The 17314-nt window shown below is 45.3% G+C and overlaps 1 protein-coding gene across 2 annotated transcripts in view; it reads right to left on the bottom strand.

Annotated features, from left to right (window-relative positions):
* Positions 1–7039: 7039 nt before the first annotated feature.
* Positions 7040–17314, bottom strand: part of RUNX3 (RUNX family transcription factor 3) — a 95577-nt gene continuing 85302 nt past the window's right edge. For both annotated transcript variants that reach the window (XM_074305811.1, XM_074305812.1), the window contains exons 5-6: positions 13945–14097; positions 7040–10396 (exon numbers count right to left, since the gene is read on the bottom strand). In XM_074305811.1, the coding sequence (XP_074161912.1) occupies positions 9873–10396; positions 13945–14097 (677 nt within the window). In that variant the 3' untranslated portion in view covers positions 7040–9872. The remainder of the gene's footprint in view (positions 10397–13944; positions 14098–17314) is intronic.

Below are 17314 nucleotides of genomic sequence, written 5' to 3'. Positions count from 1 at the left end.
ATAAACATGTTCCCTACCAATGACAGAGAAATGTACTTAGATATATTTTTGGACATGGCAAGTGTGGGAATTGATTTGGTTTGATTATGCATGTTTGCTACAAAGGCTTTGGGAAAAGAGTATGAAGGAGATAAAAAAGATAGTTAATAAAAAAGTAAGTTTTTTAAAAAGAGAAAAATTGAGTTGAGTTGAAGTGCCATGGCTTGATGTCATCCAAGGAGAGCTGACCCAAGTCCTTCCTTGAGAAGGAAGAAAGAAAGATAGACTAACTTTCCCCCTCTGGGGACAAGGGATTGGGCAAATATCCTTTGTGGAGGTCCCATTTCAAGAATTTCTCTTTGAAAATGGGCAAACGATGGCTGTAAGCCTGGAGAAGGGTATTTAAAGCTATTCAAGGACAGAGACACAGGCCCGCCTGGGAAGCCCTCTAATGAAAAATGATTTCTCTCCATGAGAAAAGTGAGGGTGACCTCCTCCCTGTCCAGGCTGCCTTTTCAAAAGTTCAGAGGGGATTCCTGGCAGGATGTGGGTTGAGGGTTGGAAGCAGACTTCTTTAAATTACTATGTTTGGTTTAGTTGCTAGTACACAAAATGACATTCTAAGGTGGGGCTTGGGGAGGGTTGAACATTCTAGAACATGGGGCAGCTAGGTGGTCCAGCTTTGGTCTTGGAATTGGAAAAAATCTGAGTTTGAACCCAGCTTCAGAGATTTACTAGCTATGTGAACTTGGGCAAGTCACTTAATATCTCTCAGCCTCAGTTTCCTTACCTGTAAAATGAGAGAATCGGTCTTGATGTCCTCTGAGGTCCCTGGAAGGGGAATCTAAGACCCTATAGCCTTGAGCTAATGAAAGGAAGGAAGCAATGGACAAAGGTCAGGACGTAGTCACTACTTTCTCCCCACTGCCAACTTTCTTTGGGCATTAGAAGGATTGGCTTCTGCCCTGAACAGGGCAGAGGGAGAACTGGACTTCTAAGATTTAAAGTCCAACTCCCTGAACCTCAAAGTGACCTTTCCCCGTTTTTGACCTTAAGCACTTCTCTCCTAATTATGAAATCACGGACATGGGAGAGATTTTGACTTCCTACTTTCCATGGTTAAAGAACCTGGAAAAAAGATGATTTGAAGTGAATAAGAAAAGGAGAAGGAAATTGTCAAGGTGACTTGGACCCTAATAAATTAGGTTTGGTTGATGATATTTAGGAAATTCTGAGGAAATCTCCCCAAGAGATCAATCTTTAGATTCACATCCTGGACCAGATTTTAATGGAAGAAGAGTAGAAACAAAGATATTTAAGGAGGATATAGGAGGATTAAGAAGGTTAAAAGAGAACCTAGGGAGTAAAACCTGAAGAGGAAGACCCCAGAAGGAAAAATAGAAGGTCGTTGGCTAGACAGAGCAAGTTAACTAAGAGAAGGAAAATGAAGCAATTCAAAGGTAAGACTCATCGAGAGAGTGGATTGTTGGGTCTGGTATATTGGTAAAACAGGTAGGAAGAGAGATTCTAGGGAATTCGAGTTTGGATTTTTTCAGACCAAGGAAAAGAAGTTGACTGAGGGCGTCAGGTTATTGAGAAGTGATCAGTGTGGCTCTTCTCAACAATGAGACTACGATTCAGGTCAGTTCCAACGGTCTTGTGATGGAAAGAGCCATCTGTAGTCAGAGAGAGAAGACTGTGGGAACTGACTGTGGGTCACAACATAGTATTTTCACTCTTTTGTTGTTTGCTTGCATTTTGTTTTTTTGTTTTGTTTTTTTTTTCTTTTTGATCTGACTCTTCTTTTGCAGCAAGATAACTGCATAAAAATGTATACATATATTGGATTTACATATATTTTTACCATGTTTAACATATATTGGATTACTTCCTATCTAGGAGAGGGGATGAGAGGAAGGGGAAGAAATTAGGACACAAGGTTTTTGCAAAGATCAGTGGTGAAAAATGATCCTTGCATACTTTTTTCCCCTGAGGCAATTGGGGGTAAGTGACTTGCCCAGGGTCACACAGCTAGGAAGTGGTTGCATATGTTTTGAAAATAAAAAGCTTCAGGGGCAGGTAGGTGGTACAGTGGATAGAGCACCAGTCCTGAAGTCAGAAGGACATGAGTACAAATCCAGCCTCAGACACTTAACACTTCCTAGCTGTGTGACCCTGGGCAAGTCACTTAACCCCAATTGCCTCAGGAAAAAAAAGCTTTAATTAAAAAAAAAAAAAAAAAAGAAGTAATCATTAATTGTAAAAACCAGCTACTTAGGGTTGAGGTTCAAAACTAAGGATAAAAATCTCAATCATTTTAGAGAGTAGGCAAAGTTGTCATTAAATGGGCAGATGCTTATATTTCTGCCACAGACAAATAACCTTCATCCACATCCAAGTCTAGGCTGATTTTCCTGGAAAAAGGAAGGGATCCAAGGAATACCTCTCCACACTCTAAGTGGTTAGTGTTCCTTAGGGAAAACATCATTTAGTCTTCAATGGGGAAAAACAATGGGAACTAGAATAGATTATCATTGTTAAGATATCTGGAAGTGGAGTAGTGCCCCACACTAGAGAATATTATTATTGTGCTAAAATGACAAGCACTGCATTTTGTTTTCTTACTCATTTACTTTCTTTTTTTGATCTGATTTCTCATGTGCAGCAAGAGAATTGGATAAATATATTTATACATATTGGATTTAATATATATTTTAACATGTTTAACATATATTGGATTGCTTGCCATCTAGGGGAGGAGGTGGGGGGAAGGAGGAGAAAATCTGAAACCCAAGACTATGCAAGGGTCAGTATTGTCAAATTATCCGTGCATGTGTTTGGAAAATAAAAAAGCTTTATTAAAAGATGACCTGGAGAAGGAAATGGCAAAAAAAAAAAAAAAGAAGAAGAAGAAGAAGAAGAAGAAGGAGGAGGAGGAGGAGGAGGAGGAGGAGGAGGAGGAGGAGGAGGAGGAGGAGGAGGAGGAAGAAGAAGAGGAGGAAGAGGAAGAGGAGGAGGAGGAGGAGGAGGAGGAAGAGGAAGAAGAGGAAGAGGAAGAAGAGGAAGAGGAAGAGGAAGAAGAAGAAGAAGAAGAAGAAGAAGAAGAAGAAGAAGAAGAAGAAGAAGAAGAAGAAGAAGAAGAAGAAGAAGAAGAAGAAGAAGAAGAAGAAGAAAGAAGAAGAAGAAAAAATGCCAAGCAGGATGATTTCAGAAAAACCTGAAAAGACTTATATGAACTGATGCAAAGTGAGGTGAACAGAACCAGGAGAATGTTGTACCCAAGTAAAAGCAGTAGTGTATGACAAAGGATTGTGAATAGCTTAACTATTCTTAAGTAATACAATGATCCAAGACAGTCTCAAAAGACTAATGATAAAGCATACTATCCACCTTCAGAGAAAGAACTGATATTGTTTGAATACAGACTGAAGCATGTTATTTTTCACTTTCTTTGTTCCCCCTTTATATTTGAGTTTTAGGGGAAGAGAAAGATAAAGAGGGATAGAGGAATAGAATTTGGAACTCAAAACTTTTTAAAAAGTTTAAAAAATGTTTTAATATGTAATTGGGGAAAATAAAATTTATTAAATTAGAAAAAATATCGCAAAGGTTGAATGATATGAAATCCATGACTTTAGATGGGTATTTCTTATTCAAGAGAAGAACAAGTAAAAAGTGTGGGATGGAGTGGCATTGTATATTAAGGAGGTATAATCATGACAGGAAATCTGGAAACATGGAGTAGCTGGGGGAGAAAGGAAGGAGGAAGGATAATGGAGAAGATTTGGGTAAAGAGCAACAGAAAGACAAACAAAATTGGAAATTCTATCATGGAGCTGATTCTCATTAATAGGGAAAAAGTGGTTGCTGGGGTAGAAATAATGGGCTCTATCTGGGGAAGTAGTCATTTCTTCCTAGAGATTGTGATGAACAGAGAATTGGGGCATAGTGTAACGAGCATCTTAGAACAGCCACTTTCAAAGGATTTATAGGAAATAGGTAGCATCTATCTCATGTATTAAAAATGTAACAGAGGAAACTAGCACAGGGGGGATGAGAGAGTTTCAGAGTGAATTTTGAAGACACAAAATGAGAAACAATTCCAATAAGAAGGAAAAATGGGATATACCAGTGTGGATGCAAAGGGAACTCCCCAACAAACTCTGACTCAAAAAAATTCCACAAAAGATGGAAATAAGACAAAGTAACAGTGAAAACAAGAATAGGCACAGCAAAAGTAGTGTCAGGAATGTTAAAACTCAGAATTAGTTAGGACTAAATAGGGTTTTAAAATTTATATCAGGAGAAAAAAAAAAGAAATAAAAACCAGGATTGTTGCTTGGGAGTGGATAAGACAACATCTGACAGACAACAGAGATCAGGCCAAGCTGTTCAGTTTTGATTTTGCTTTTGTTTTCTCTGCATTGGAAATTTTACAACAAAAGTGACTAATGAGGAGTTAATGCCAAAAGTGTGTTGAAGCTAGCTCAAATTGACCAATTGTTTTATTACAAACATTTATACGTCAGAAATTGGCAAATGTTGCAAATTAAGGGTTGATTTATTGTTTTGTTGATTGTCTGGGCTTAAGAAAACAATGGAGAAAATGTTAACAGTACATATTAAACTTAAAAGTGTACCAGGCATACATTTTTGGATAGTTAGTTGGTTTTAAAACTTTACCAGTATACTCCTGGTTGATAGCCAAGAGATATAACGTGATAGTAAGAGAGCACCAAGCTGTCCTTGATGAATTTAAGTCTCCTGGCATAGACAAACTATTTTCTTGGATATAGAAAGAGCTGGCAGATGGAACTGCCATTGCCAGTGATTTTCAGTGGAATGTTGGCAAATGTTTAAAATTTATCCTTTGGGAGAAAATGTTATCATGACATACTTTAAGGTTCAGTATTCATTATTAAGACTTTAATTTAGTTATTAAGACTAGATTTTCTTCAACAAAAAATAATAAATCAAACCTTAATTTGTAGTGTTTACTTCCAAGGTGTAAATGCTTTTGCCAAAAATTTAACAATTAACTCTTGGGAGGTGGCTCAAGCTACCCCCTGTGAAATCTGAAAATAGGAGCAGTGTTACAAGGCTGGAGAAGGACAGGCGTTCTAATTTGCAAAAGAGAGAACAGAACAATGTCCGACAACTACAGACCAGTGAGGAAGACTTAAATTCCTGGGAAAATTCTAAAACAAATCAATAAAAAGATGGTTGGTGACCATCTAAATGGGAAGACAGTTATTAAGAACAGGTCACGCCTAACTTCATTTCCTTTTTCTGACAGAATCACTAACCTGATAAATAGCAGGAATGATATGAGTATAATTTTAAGTTTTCAAAAAATTTGAAAAATATCTTTGTGTGTAGAAAAAATGGTAAATATGGATTAGATGATACAACTAGAGGATTACAGTATTCATTGGGAGGCTCGACATGAAGAGTTAATGGTTCAATATCAACATGGCAAGAGTAGAATAGAATGCCTCAGGGATCTATGCTCAGCCTTATGACATCTTAAAAGGTTTATCAATAACTTGGAAAAAGGATATTTAGCATAAGCATCAAATTTGCTCCTGACACAAAAGTAGCTAATGTAGTTAAAAATAATGTAGTCATTTTTTCTTTTAGTGATCTTTCTGTTAGACTTTTCCAAAACTGAGAGGGTGATATTGAAGTGTCCTGTCACTATTGAGTTACATTGTGTTACATGCTGAAGCTCAGATATTTCCTTATGAATTAAGGTACTAAAGCATTTGGTAAATATAAAATTATTACTGATATTGATTCATTGTCTATGATTCTTTTAAATATAATATGGTTTCCTTATTTATCTCCTTTTATTTTTTATTTTTTAAAATAGTTAAATAGCTTTTAAAATAGTTTTTGGATTTTTTTGATTCATTTGATTTATGATAATCCCCTTCCCCCAAAGGATCACCTGTCACATGGGGTTGATAATTGTCATCATTTTAGAAGAAGCAGGTGAAGAGAAGTGACTCATTCAAGTCTTGACAATGATTTGGAGGCAGAGGTGAGGTCTGAGCCCATGGACACAATAGTTCTGATCATGGAGAAGGCAGACCCTGCATTTGTATTTAGGGATTAGAGTCAATTAATTTGGACATGGTTTTTCCACATGGGAGGAGACTCATTCTCATTCTCTCTGTCTCTGTCTCTCTCTCTGTATGTGTGTGTGGGTGTGTGTGTGTATATATATATATATATATATATATATCCCTTTTCAGAGACCAGCTGAAACTAAGTGCCCTTGACAGGCTTCTGCTGGGAGCAGCAAGGGCCCCTCCCCCAGAATTTGAAGCCCACCCCCTTCTCAATCCATTAGTCTGTCCCACTGCTTTCTGAAGGCAGCCAACTCTTGAAGCAACCCATAACCTCAAGGAAATTTGGAAGCTTTTATTAAATCCTTCCTGTTTTGTATTTTTTATTTTGCACCAATTCCCACCCTAAGCTAGTGGTAGACCCCGGTGGACCCTGGACTCTATTCTCCACCTCTTCCCAGTCTCAGCTGGGGAGACTGAGAATAAAGATAGATTAAAGCTGATTAGAAGGTTTTAGGGAATGAGAAAGGGAAGATATAGAGTTTAGGGGGGGAAACAAAATGGATTTTTGTGCTCACTGAGTTTTGATAGAGGGTCTGAGCCCCACGGATCCATGGAGAGCCCATTTTAAAAGCACAGGGACAAGCAAAAACATTCATCAGGAGCAGTCCTATCCACAACATCCATGGGAGTACATCTAATTGCTTCTGAAGCTCCTGGTTTTCTTTGATCTCCTCCTGGACTCTATGGTGGACATTGTATCAGGGCTTGTCTTCCACTGGCTCCAACAGGAGAGCTGGGACCACGCCCATGTATGTGGGCAAGATGAGAAGCTACATGGTAATGAAAAATGGGCAGGAGAAACAGAATTGGGGCTCATTGAACCCAAATCACACCGCCCAGTCTCTATTCTGGGGGAATCACATCAAGGGTCAGGCTGGAACGGAAAGCCCCTTTCCCATACAGAGCAGGTCCGGAGGGCCAGCGGCTATGGACTCAGGGTTTTTATTGAGTTGCCCTTGGTTACCTTAAATGATCACTCCATTTAACTATTATACCAACTGGCAAAGTCACCTTGCCTTTGCCCCAAGGGCCAGTGGGCAGCACATACATACATACATACATACCCCCAACACACATACACATGGCTTTAGGACAGGTTATTTCAATATCTCTCAGAATTATATTATTATAACAAGTACAACAAAATCAGATTTGACCATTAAATAGTACAGAAGGCAGACCCAGGCTTACCATACAAGCATTAAAAATACTCCGGACACTCGAGTGAATGACAGTGCAAAGCCTATTTTTACCACCCAACAAGGGATGGTGGGGGGGGGGGGAGGAGAACAGAGTAAATTTCCAAAAGACACAGGGGCATGGGAATGGCGGGGAATCCTTTGCATGGCCATCAACAGATGGTGGACCTTTCCTCCCTTTTCTGCTGTTCTATCTTCTTTCTTAGCGGGGACCAGGTCTGAGACCCTGCCTCATTTGGGGTTGGCTGATGGGAGTATGGAGCTGCACGGGGACCGTGTGATTCACAGCCTAGTGGGAAGTGTCTGTTTCTGGGGGTGTCCTTATGGCTGGTCAGGAACCAGGGGCTCTAGCAGGATGCTCACAGAAGGGGGTAGTCCCAGGGACAGTGAGCCTTTCTCAAAGAGTCAGGGTCAGAATGTTTGGAGAAAAGGTCGAGAAGGTGGTGACTAAGTCTCCAGGGAAGAGAGCAAGAAGGTAAACAGGGCACAATTTAGGTGATCCCTAAATAATGCTCCCTATAGCCACAGGAGGCTTTCCTATGGGCAAATGGCCATGAGCCTGGTGGCAAAGGGGATGGCAATCTGACTGCAATAAACCTCAGTACAACAAAGTGTCTTCTTTTTTTCCTATTAGAAATGAATTCCACATTCCAACAAACAGTTCAAAGTAATAAGTGCTTTCTTATCTGTTTACAGCAAACTTGAGACGATGAATAGGTTCTTCTCAAGAAGCTTTTTCCTTCCCAAATCCTTTTCGCTTAAGTAATTTTCTACATCAAAAGAACCTGGTACTGACTGCACCAGAGAATTGGGGCAGAGAAAACTGGGCTGAGAAGGGCCTTAGAACAGAGAATGTCAGAGCTGGGAGGGGTCTTAGAACATGGGATGTCAGAGCTGGGAGGGTTCTTAGAACATGGGATGTCAGAGCTGGGAGAGATTTTAGAACATGGGATGTCAGAGCCGGGAGGGTTCTTAGAACATGGGATGTCAGAGCTGGGAGGGGTTTTAGAACATGGGATGTTAGAGCTGGGAGGGCCCTTAGAACCCAGAATATCAGAGCTAGGGGGAGGGCTCTTAGAACCCGGGATGTCAGAACTGGGAGAGACCTGAGAACAGAAATCGTTAGAACAGGGAAGGTCTGCAGAACACAGAACTAAGGGTTGGGAAAGACCTGAGTACAGATGATGTTAGAACCCAGAATGTCAGAACCTCAATTCAGAAGCACTGAGAGCTAAATGACGGCCTGGGATGTGACTTGAATCCTAGCATGTTACAGAGGGAAGAGCTCTTACAATAGTGCTTAGAACAGAATGCAAGTGCTGGGAGGTGGGGGGGAGCTGGGAGAAATGTCAGGACCTTAAGATATAATAAAAATAATGGATTTTGAGTGGAAAAAGCACCTTGGAGGTCATGCTTATTCCAAGGAAGAAGTTGAAGTCAGGGGGATGTCTGGCTCTGAGCTGACCTTGCATCATGCTCCCAAGCTTTCCAGTCTCCAGCCCAGCATCTCTGCGCCTCCCTGAGCGCTCCACATCGGGGAGAAAGATCTCTAGCTCTGCTTTTGCTGCCCAGCCCTCTTCACCTGCCCAAATGCACAAACTTCCCCTAGTTCCTGCACTCCCTCACCAGACCCCCAGAGCCTCGTTTCTCTGGAGGGGGCCAGTGATGGCACCCCACACCGCCAGAGCCTCTGGGAAAGCCTTTCAGAGGATTCTGGGGCTGTGGGAGCCTGGGGCTCACCAAGAGCCGGCCCAAAGCTTGTGGCTGATGCTGCTGTCCCCATCAGAACACATTGATCTTCTCTGGTTCTCTGTCCCAATGGAGGAAATCCTGAACCTCACCTCACAGGAACTGGATCCCCTTAAAGCTGCTGTCCTGTGCCTGATGTCACCTAGAGTCCCCTCCCAGGCTGTGAGAGAGATCCCATGTCCCCAGCAAGGGAAGGGGCGAGGGAGAGTGTCGGGGGGCACAAGATGGAATGAGGCTGGCTCTTCTGGAAAGTGCCACGGTTCTGGGGGTTCACAAGGAAGGGGCTCTGTCCTAAGCGGTCAGATGCTTCCTGAAGGGCAAAATTTGGGCCTGGGAACAGGGAACATGAGAGCCTGAGGTTGGCGGGCAGGGGAAAGTGCCTTCTCCTGGGGGGTGGACTCACATTAGAGACCTTGGAATACTGGTTAGAGAAGGACGGGGTCTTGGACCACAGAATGGGGGAGTTGCTTGGAGGGCCTTAGAACAGAACTGGAAGAAACATCAGGACATAGAACATCAAAGAGCGCCTTAGAATGTGGGAAGAAGAGTGGTGGTGGAAGGAACCTTAGAACGTCAGATATGGGGGTCCTCTGGTCCAGCCCCCACTTTATAAGAGCCTGAACCCCAGGGAAGCACCTCACCAACAGAGGCCAAGTTCTCCAGGGCTCCCATCCCAGGAGCGTTTGCTGCGCCTTGGAACTTGGATCCTACATACAGTCAGCAAATGAAATTCATTCCCTCCCACCCCCATGGTTTGTTCCCCTGGGCCTCAGGATGGGCGCGCAGGCCCCTGGCCCCTCCTCCGGTGCCCTCAATACGGCCTCCACACGGACTCGTCCATTCGTCCAGGCGTGGTCATGGCGGTCGGGGAGTTGCTGTGGCTGCCGTCGGCTTCCACGCCGTCACTCTGGTTGGTCAGGCTGGGGTTCATGAGGTTGTTGCCCGGTGCGGCGCTGGTGCAGGAGGAGAGCATGCGGGTGGGGGAGCGCTCGCCCCCGGCCACCATGGAGAACTGGTAGGAGCCGGAGGAAGTACCGTAGTAGAGGTGGTAGGGGGAGGGGTTGGTCTGGAAGGGCCCGCTCTGGTTCTGGCTGGAGCCCGGGTAGGGGGGAGGCAGGTAAGTGTGGTGGAAGCGCGTGGCTGCAGGCATGCTGCTCATGCTGAGGCCCCCGATGCCCGTGGGGGAAGGGTTGGCCGTGTAGGAGAAGGCTGCCGACATGGCCCCGGGGTAGTGCATCCGGGGGTCAGAAAAGCGGGGCTCAGGGAGCCCGGGCAGGCTGGAGAAGGAGCGGTCAAACTGGCGCGGGTCGGAGAAGGGGCTCAAGTCAGACGTCCCTGCACAAGGAGAGAGCTCGTCAGCAAAACATGGACGAGGAAGAGGAGGGGATTTGGGAGGGCTCAAGAGTAGCAGGCAGCTGGGGAAGAACCAAGGGGCCCTTAGAACCCAGGAGGTCAGAGCTGGGAGGGGCCTTAGAACCCAGGAGGTCAGAGCTGGGAGGGCCCTTAGAACTCAGGAGGTCAGAGCTGGGAGGGCCCTTAGAACCCGGGAGGTCAGAGCTGGGAGGGCCCTTAGAACCCGGGAGGTCAGAGCTGGGGGGCCCTTAGAACCTGGGATAATTCACAGAGTGCCAGGACTCGGTGCGGATGATCTCTCGAGCTTGTTGAGGGGAATGAGGGAGGGAATATTTGTGAAGAGCACTTAGCCCAGTGCCTGGCCCATATATATGCTCATTATCCCACCCCCATCATCTCCCTTTTCCTCCTCAGAGAATCTAAATTGTTTCCTTCTTGCTTTTCCCTGCACACACCTAACCTGGCTGGGACCTGCAGGCACTCACTGACACTTGTCCATGCGCTGTAAGCCCCTTCATACAAGACACCTGGTACTTTTGTTCTACACACAGGGGTCATGACGGCTCCCATCCTCTCGGTGGAACGAGTGGCTGATGGAGGAGGGGGGGATGCGCCTGCTCTCTCCCCTGCCTCACCTCTGGCCTCTCTCTGGTAAGGGGGATGTCAGCTTGGGGGAGGATGGAGAAGCTCAACCCTGCCCCTGGGCCTAGAACACAGTGTTCCAGGTTGTAACAACTGCAGCTGCCATTTCTCTTGCCTGTAGGCACAGTCACCCTTGGACACCAAAATCCTGCCTTGGATACCAGCCTCGCGACTGGGAAGACACCGAACCTCCGACTCCTTTTTATTTAACCACAAAATAGGTGTGATATTCCTAGGGCTGTTGTGAGTATTAAATATAAGAACATTTGGGAATCGCTTGGTCCCGTGCTGTACAACAGGTATAAAAATAACCCTGATCTGCTGGGGCTGTTCTAAGGAGCACCTGGCACATAGTAGGACCTATATAATGCTCACTATTATTATCACTATTATTACTGCAAGGATCTGGTGAGGCAGGTCTTGTATTCCCCCTTGGACAGTAAGGTAATGGAGACTCAGAGATTAAGTGGCTTTCCCAGTTAAAATGACTGGTGAGTGTCAGAATTGAGATTTGAACCCAGGACCCTTAAAAGCCCAAAGGTTCATTTTTACAGAAGTCAAAGCCAAAGAGGGCAAAGATTTGCTTGACATGACATGGTGGATGAAGGGCAGACTCTGGCCTCCTGACACAGGGGTCGGACGCTGCTTCCCTCTCCCGCCTCTCCCTGGCAGAGGGGCCGCCCAGCGGCCAAGAGAGTGGGTCTGGAGCCCTTCCCGCCCCTCAGGCCCCCCCACCCCAGTATCAGAGCAGCGCCAGCTCCATCCACGGGGCCCACACGCCCTTCCCAGGCTGGTCCGAGGGGCGGCCCCTGGAAACCCGAGATGCATATTGCCGAAGTCTGGTGGCCAATGAAAATAGTGGAAGGAAATGTTTATTTTCTTCTCAAAATTGCCCTGGCTGCTGCGCTGACTGAATGAGCCCATTGATCTGTAAGAATTTCTCTGTGGTGGGCGGTGGCCCAGGCCCCATCCCCCACTGCAGCCGGACTGGCTGCCCCCTCCCCAGACAGCCCCAGGGCTGCTGCCCCCTCCAGCCCAAGGGAGAGGGGCTCAGGGCAGTGGGGGGGCTGGAGACAAACAGGAGCCGAGCTGGGGCTCCCAGCTTTAATATGTGAGGAAGGGAACCCCAAGGAGGAAGGGCTGCAGGAGGTGGGAATGTGGGAGGCTGAGGGGGAAAGGAGAAAGATGTCCCTCTGTCTGGCCCAGGCAGGAAAAGTAAAGCTGCCTGAGGGGGGGAGAGGAAGGGCCATGTGGCCTCAAGGGGAGAGCGGGGCCAGAGCACTGGGTTCAAATCCTATCCCATAGGGTGGTGTGAGCAAGGCGCTAAATCTGCAGGGAGAAGGGCAGGTGTTGGAACCCAGAGGTGTCATTTATGCGCTCTTGGTTTGGAACAGGAGCAAGTCCTCCCATTCTCTAAGGTGGGCAGAAGGTGGTGCTCCTGCTGGTAGCTCAATGACCGGAACTTTAAAGGCCCTCCCAGTTCTGACCTCCCGGGTTTCAAGGGCCCTCCCAGCTCTGACCTCCTGGGGTCTAAGGGCCCTCCCAGCTCTGACCTCCCGGGTTCTAAGGGCCCTCCCAGCTCTGACCTCCTGGGTTCTAAGGGCCCTCCCAGCTCTGACCTCCTGGGTTCTAAGGGCTCTCCCAGCTCTGACATCCCGGGTTCTAAGGGCCCTCCCAGCTCTGACCTCCTGGGTTCTAAGGGCTCTCCCAGCTCTGACATCCCGGGTTCTAAGGGCCCTCCCAGCTCTGACCTCCTGGGTTCTAAGGGTACATGTTGCTCCAACATTCTATGTTCTAAGCTCCCTCTCATTGATGTTCTGTGTTCTAAGGACACATTTAGCTCCAACTCATAGGGTTCTGATCCCAGTTCTGAATTGGAAAAGACTTTGGAGATTCCAGATTTCCAGATTTCAACTCCTTATTTTACAAAGGAGGAGCCTGAGCCTAAGGGAGGCTTAAGTAATTGGTCCTGTGGGAGGACACAGGTAGTAAGAGGTAGAGGTACTCTCCCTTTCACCAGAGGCGATGAGATACCATTTATAAAGTACTTAGCACAGTGCTGGGCACACAGGAGGCGCTACATAAATGCTCCGCCCCTTTTCAGCCAGGGCTGCCCTCAGGCAGTTTGCCCTCTGCTGCCAAGATTCTGGGGAGAGAGACTCCGCTTTGAGCCTAGCTTCCCTTCAGTTCTTCCACGGTGCAGGGAAGCTGTGTCCTCCCCCTGTGCCTCACCCTCCCACCGTCCTTGCTGCTCTCCGCATCCGGAACAGCTTCCTCCCTTTCTTCTCCTTTCTCTTCCTCATCTCCCTCTTCTGGAGACCACTTTTGGTTACAGCTTCCAGAAAAGTCATCCTATTTTATAATCCTATTACCAGGGAAATATTTTTATACACTTCTCTATGTTCCTACTCTCCTCTGATAGCCTGTAAGAGCCTTGCTTGTTGCTGAACAATCCTGTTCCATTCTTCATGACCCCTTGGGGGTTTTCTTGGCATATATACTGCAGTGATTGGCCATTTCCATTTTACAGATGAGGAAACTGAGGCAAACAGGGTGAAGTGCTTACCCAGCATCACACAGCTAGGAAGTGGCTGGATTTGAACTCAGGAAGATAAGTCTGCCTGTCTCCAGATCTGGCACTCTATGTATTGTGTAGTTAATTGCTCTATCCTTGGGGGCAGGGCAAAAGTATTTATTAAGCCCCCACTGTATGCCATGAACTAAGCTGAAAACATGGATCCTGCCTTCAAGAAACTTACATTCAAACCGAAGGGCCTGTGAGTGGGCTCAAAGCAGGATTATCACTCTCACCTTGCTCCCTGGTCCCTCTTAGCCAGTGTGGGCTGTCCCCTGCCCCTCCCTTCACCCCTGGCCCCCAGCCCCTTTACCTTGTGCCGTAGCCTGAGTGCTGAAGTGAGTGGAGGTGGCCAGGGAGCCCCGGGGACTGGGAGTGGTCGGCGTTACTCGCATCCGCAGCCGGTCCAGGTCACCGAATCGATCAGGAAAGGCCTTGGGCTGGTCCTCCATTTTCTGCCTGTGCCCTGAGAAGAGGGAGGAAGGGCCCATCAGCATCACGTTCCAGAGTTTACCTTGAGGTCTTCCACCCCTCCTCATCTCTTGCTTCTATCTACACAGGGAAGGAAGGATCTCGGGATCCCCCACAGTCCTGCAAGGATCACATAAAGCTCTCCCCAAAGACCTGGAGAGCCGGGCGATGGAACGGAAGACGCAGGGGGCTGGTCTTTGAGAGGCCTTGTCTGAACCCGAGTTTGCTGCTGTGTGACCCTGATTTATATTCTTCCAGGACTCTGCTCCCTCCTTTGTAAGCTGAGGGGACTGGGTGCAAGGAAGACTTCTGGCTGCTCTAAATCCTATGTCCTGAAACACAAACAAAAGCAGCAGCCTGGGGGACGGGTGATGCACCTTGGTGGCTGCTCCTAGGGGGTGATGAGAATAATTCCACGCAGTCAACATCTATTGAGTTCCTTTAACCTACTTGAGGCACTGAGGAATACAAAGACAAAAAGGGGAGAGAGAGAGAGAGAGAAACTGAGAGACAGAGACAGAGACAGAAAGACAGAGAGAGAGAAGGAGAGACAGAGAGAATACAATGGGCCATTTCCAGTTATCGTGATCTATATTTTGCCACTGAACCCAGATAGTTCCAGAAAAGAAACTGAGGCAGGTGACCTTGCCCAGCTCTCCCCCACTTAAATCCAATTCACTCGCATGTCAGGGCATCTCCTCCCTGCTCTCATGGCCCTCCTTGAGAAAGGACAAACAATAACAACACACATAAACACTAGTAGATACATAGTATATGCAAAATATCTTTAAGAGGGAGACAATAATAACCTGGTGGGGGGAGCTAGAGCCAGGGAAATAAGGGAAAACTTCCCCTTAGGAGGGTTTTAAGGTTGTGAAGTTCTTTCCAGATACCCTTGTGAGACAGGACATGAAGAATGCATTCCATTTTGTAAATAAGGAATAAGCTAACTTTCCAGATAACTGGGATTTGAATCCACATTTAACTCAAATCCAGCTGTTTCCACTTTACCATTTAGTTCTGTCCCTGATGCTCCTTATAAGACTGAGGAGCCATTAGAGATCTTTGAGTTGATTGTGCAACCCCTTTGACTTAGCAGTGTTAACTACTGGCTTATCTGCCGAAGAGATCTCAAAGAAGGGAAAGGGACCTGTATGTGCAAGAATGTTTGTGGCAGCCCTCTTTGTAGTGGCCAGAAACTGGAAACCAAGTGGATGCCCATCAGCTGGAGAATGGCTGAATAAATTGTGGTGTGTGAATATTATGGAATATTAATGTTCTGTAAGAAATGACCAACAGGATGATTTCAGAGGATGATTACAGGCGATAAAGCTGAGTGAAGTGAGCAGAATCAGAATATTATACATGGCAACAGCAAGATTATAAATTGATCCATTCTGATGGACGTGGCTCTCCTCAACAATGAAATGATTTAGGCCAAACCAAGAGACTTGTGATGGAGAGAGCCATCTGCATCCAGAGGGAGGATTATGGGGACACACACACAGAGAACATAGCATTCATTTTCGTCTTTTTGTTTTTTGCTTGCTTGTTTTTTTTTTCTTTCTCATTTTTCCTTTTTGAGCTGAGTTTCCTGGTGCAGCATGATAAAAGCAGAAATATATCAAGAAGAATTGCACATGTTTAGCCTATATTGGGCTATTTGATGTATAGGGGAGAAAAGTGAAGAGGAAGAAAAATTTGGAACATAAGATTTTGAAGGGATGAATGTTGAATATCTTTGCATTATTCTGAAAAATAAAAGACTATTATTAGAAAAAAATAACATCGTGACCAAAAAAGTCCTTTCCAAATCTTCTTAATACTAGTGCTTTCTCCCTGCGGATTACATCCAGCTCAATCCTCTACAACTCATTTGCACATAATTCTGCTTGCATGTTGTCTCCCTTCGTGAGACTGTAAGCTCCTTGAGGGCAGACTGTGTTTTCACCTTTTGAGGGGAGGGGGCTCTCTAACTCAGCACAGGAGATGGTACACAGTTGGCATTCAATAAATACTTGTTTACTTGGTTTACTCATATGATAGCCAAAAAGAGGGGATGTGATTTGGGATTTATTAGAAGTAGATTATTTGGGTCTAGAAATCATCACTTTTCTTTATATATATATATATATATATATATATATATATATATATATATATATATATATATATATATATGTATATTTATATATAAATGTATATTTATATGTACATACATGTATAATATAAGATATAGAATACATTTTTATAATAATGGTAAAGTTACAGGGAAAGTGTGGTGCACTTGTATTGGGAAGAAGGATGAAAAGCTGAAGTCCATTTCAAGAGTGGGGAATGGTCTGGGGACCAGTCTACATGATGATCAATTCAAGGGCAAGATGGGTCAGTGGTGGGGAGAAAAATGGCTCCGTTTTCTACTGAGGAGGAAGAGAAAGCAATAGAAGGCTTCCCACACTCCTAGAGAAGGGTCTGCATTCCAGGTACCCAAAGGGGCTCTCTCAAAATGTTATCTTGGTCATCAGTCCTCCCTGGTGCCCCATGTTTATCATGGAATATTGAACAGTGAGTAAGCATCTATTCAGAAAGGGAGTGTACAAGGAGCCTGGTGCTGTGTGTGACCAGGTATAGCACCTAACTTCTCTGGGTCTCAGTTTCCTCATCTGTAAAATGGGGGACATTGGACCAGAGGCTTCCGAGGTGCCTTTCAGCTTACAGCCCATTCCAGAGCTCAAGTCTGGAGGCAGGAAAAGTGAGGAAAAGTACTGCCTCCTGTACTTAGGGCCGTATGACTCTGGGAAAATACCTTCACCTCTCTAAGTCTTGGTTTCCCCATCTGTAAAATGGGGGAATAATAGTACCCATCTCACAGGGACTTTGTGGGGTTCAAATGAGAGAGAGTTTGCAAGTAAACCTTATGGCCCTGGATACATGTGAGCCACGACCACCACTATTTTCTGCCACCACCACTAGCTACCATCACCATTACTGTCATCACCTACTGTCATTCACCAGCACTGTTTTCTACCACGATCACCACCATAACCTACCATTATTATTACCACCACCTATCACTACTACTACCACCATCGCTATTGCTAGAACTACATGCAAATATAAATGTACACTTTTATATGCAATATTACATACAATATATTGTATTATATATGCATATGTAAATATTATTTGTATATATTTTATCATTATACATG

This window comes from Sminthopsis crassicaudata, chromosome 3 (assembly GCF_048593235.1).
Source record: "Sminthopsis crassicaudata isolate SCR6 chromosome 3, ASM4859323v1, whole genome shotgun sequence".
In the NCBI taxonomy this organism is placed as follows: domain Eukaryota; kingdom Metazoa; phylum Chordata; class Mammalia; order Dasyuromorphia; family Dasyuridae; genus Sminthopsis; species Sminthopsis crassicaudata.
The sequence above is the reverse complement of the archived record's forward strand: the minus strand, read 5'-3'. Positions and strand labels throughout refer to the sequence as shown.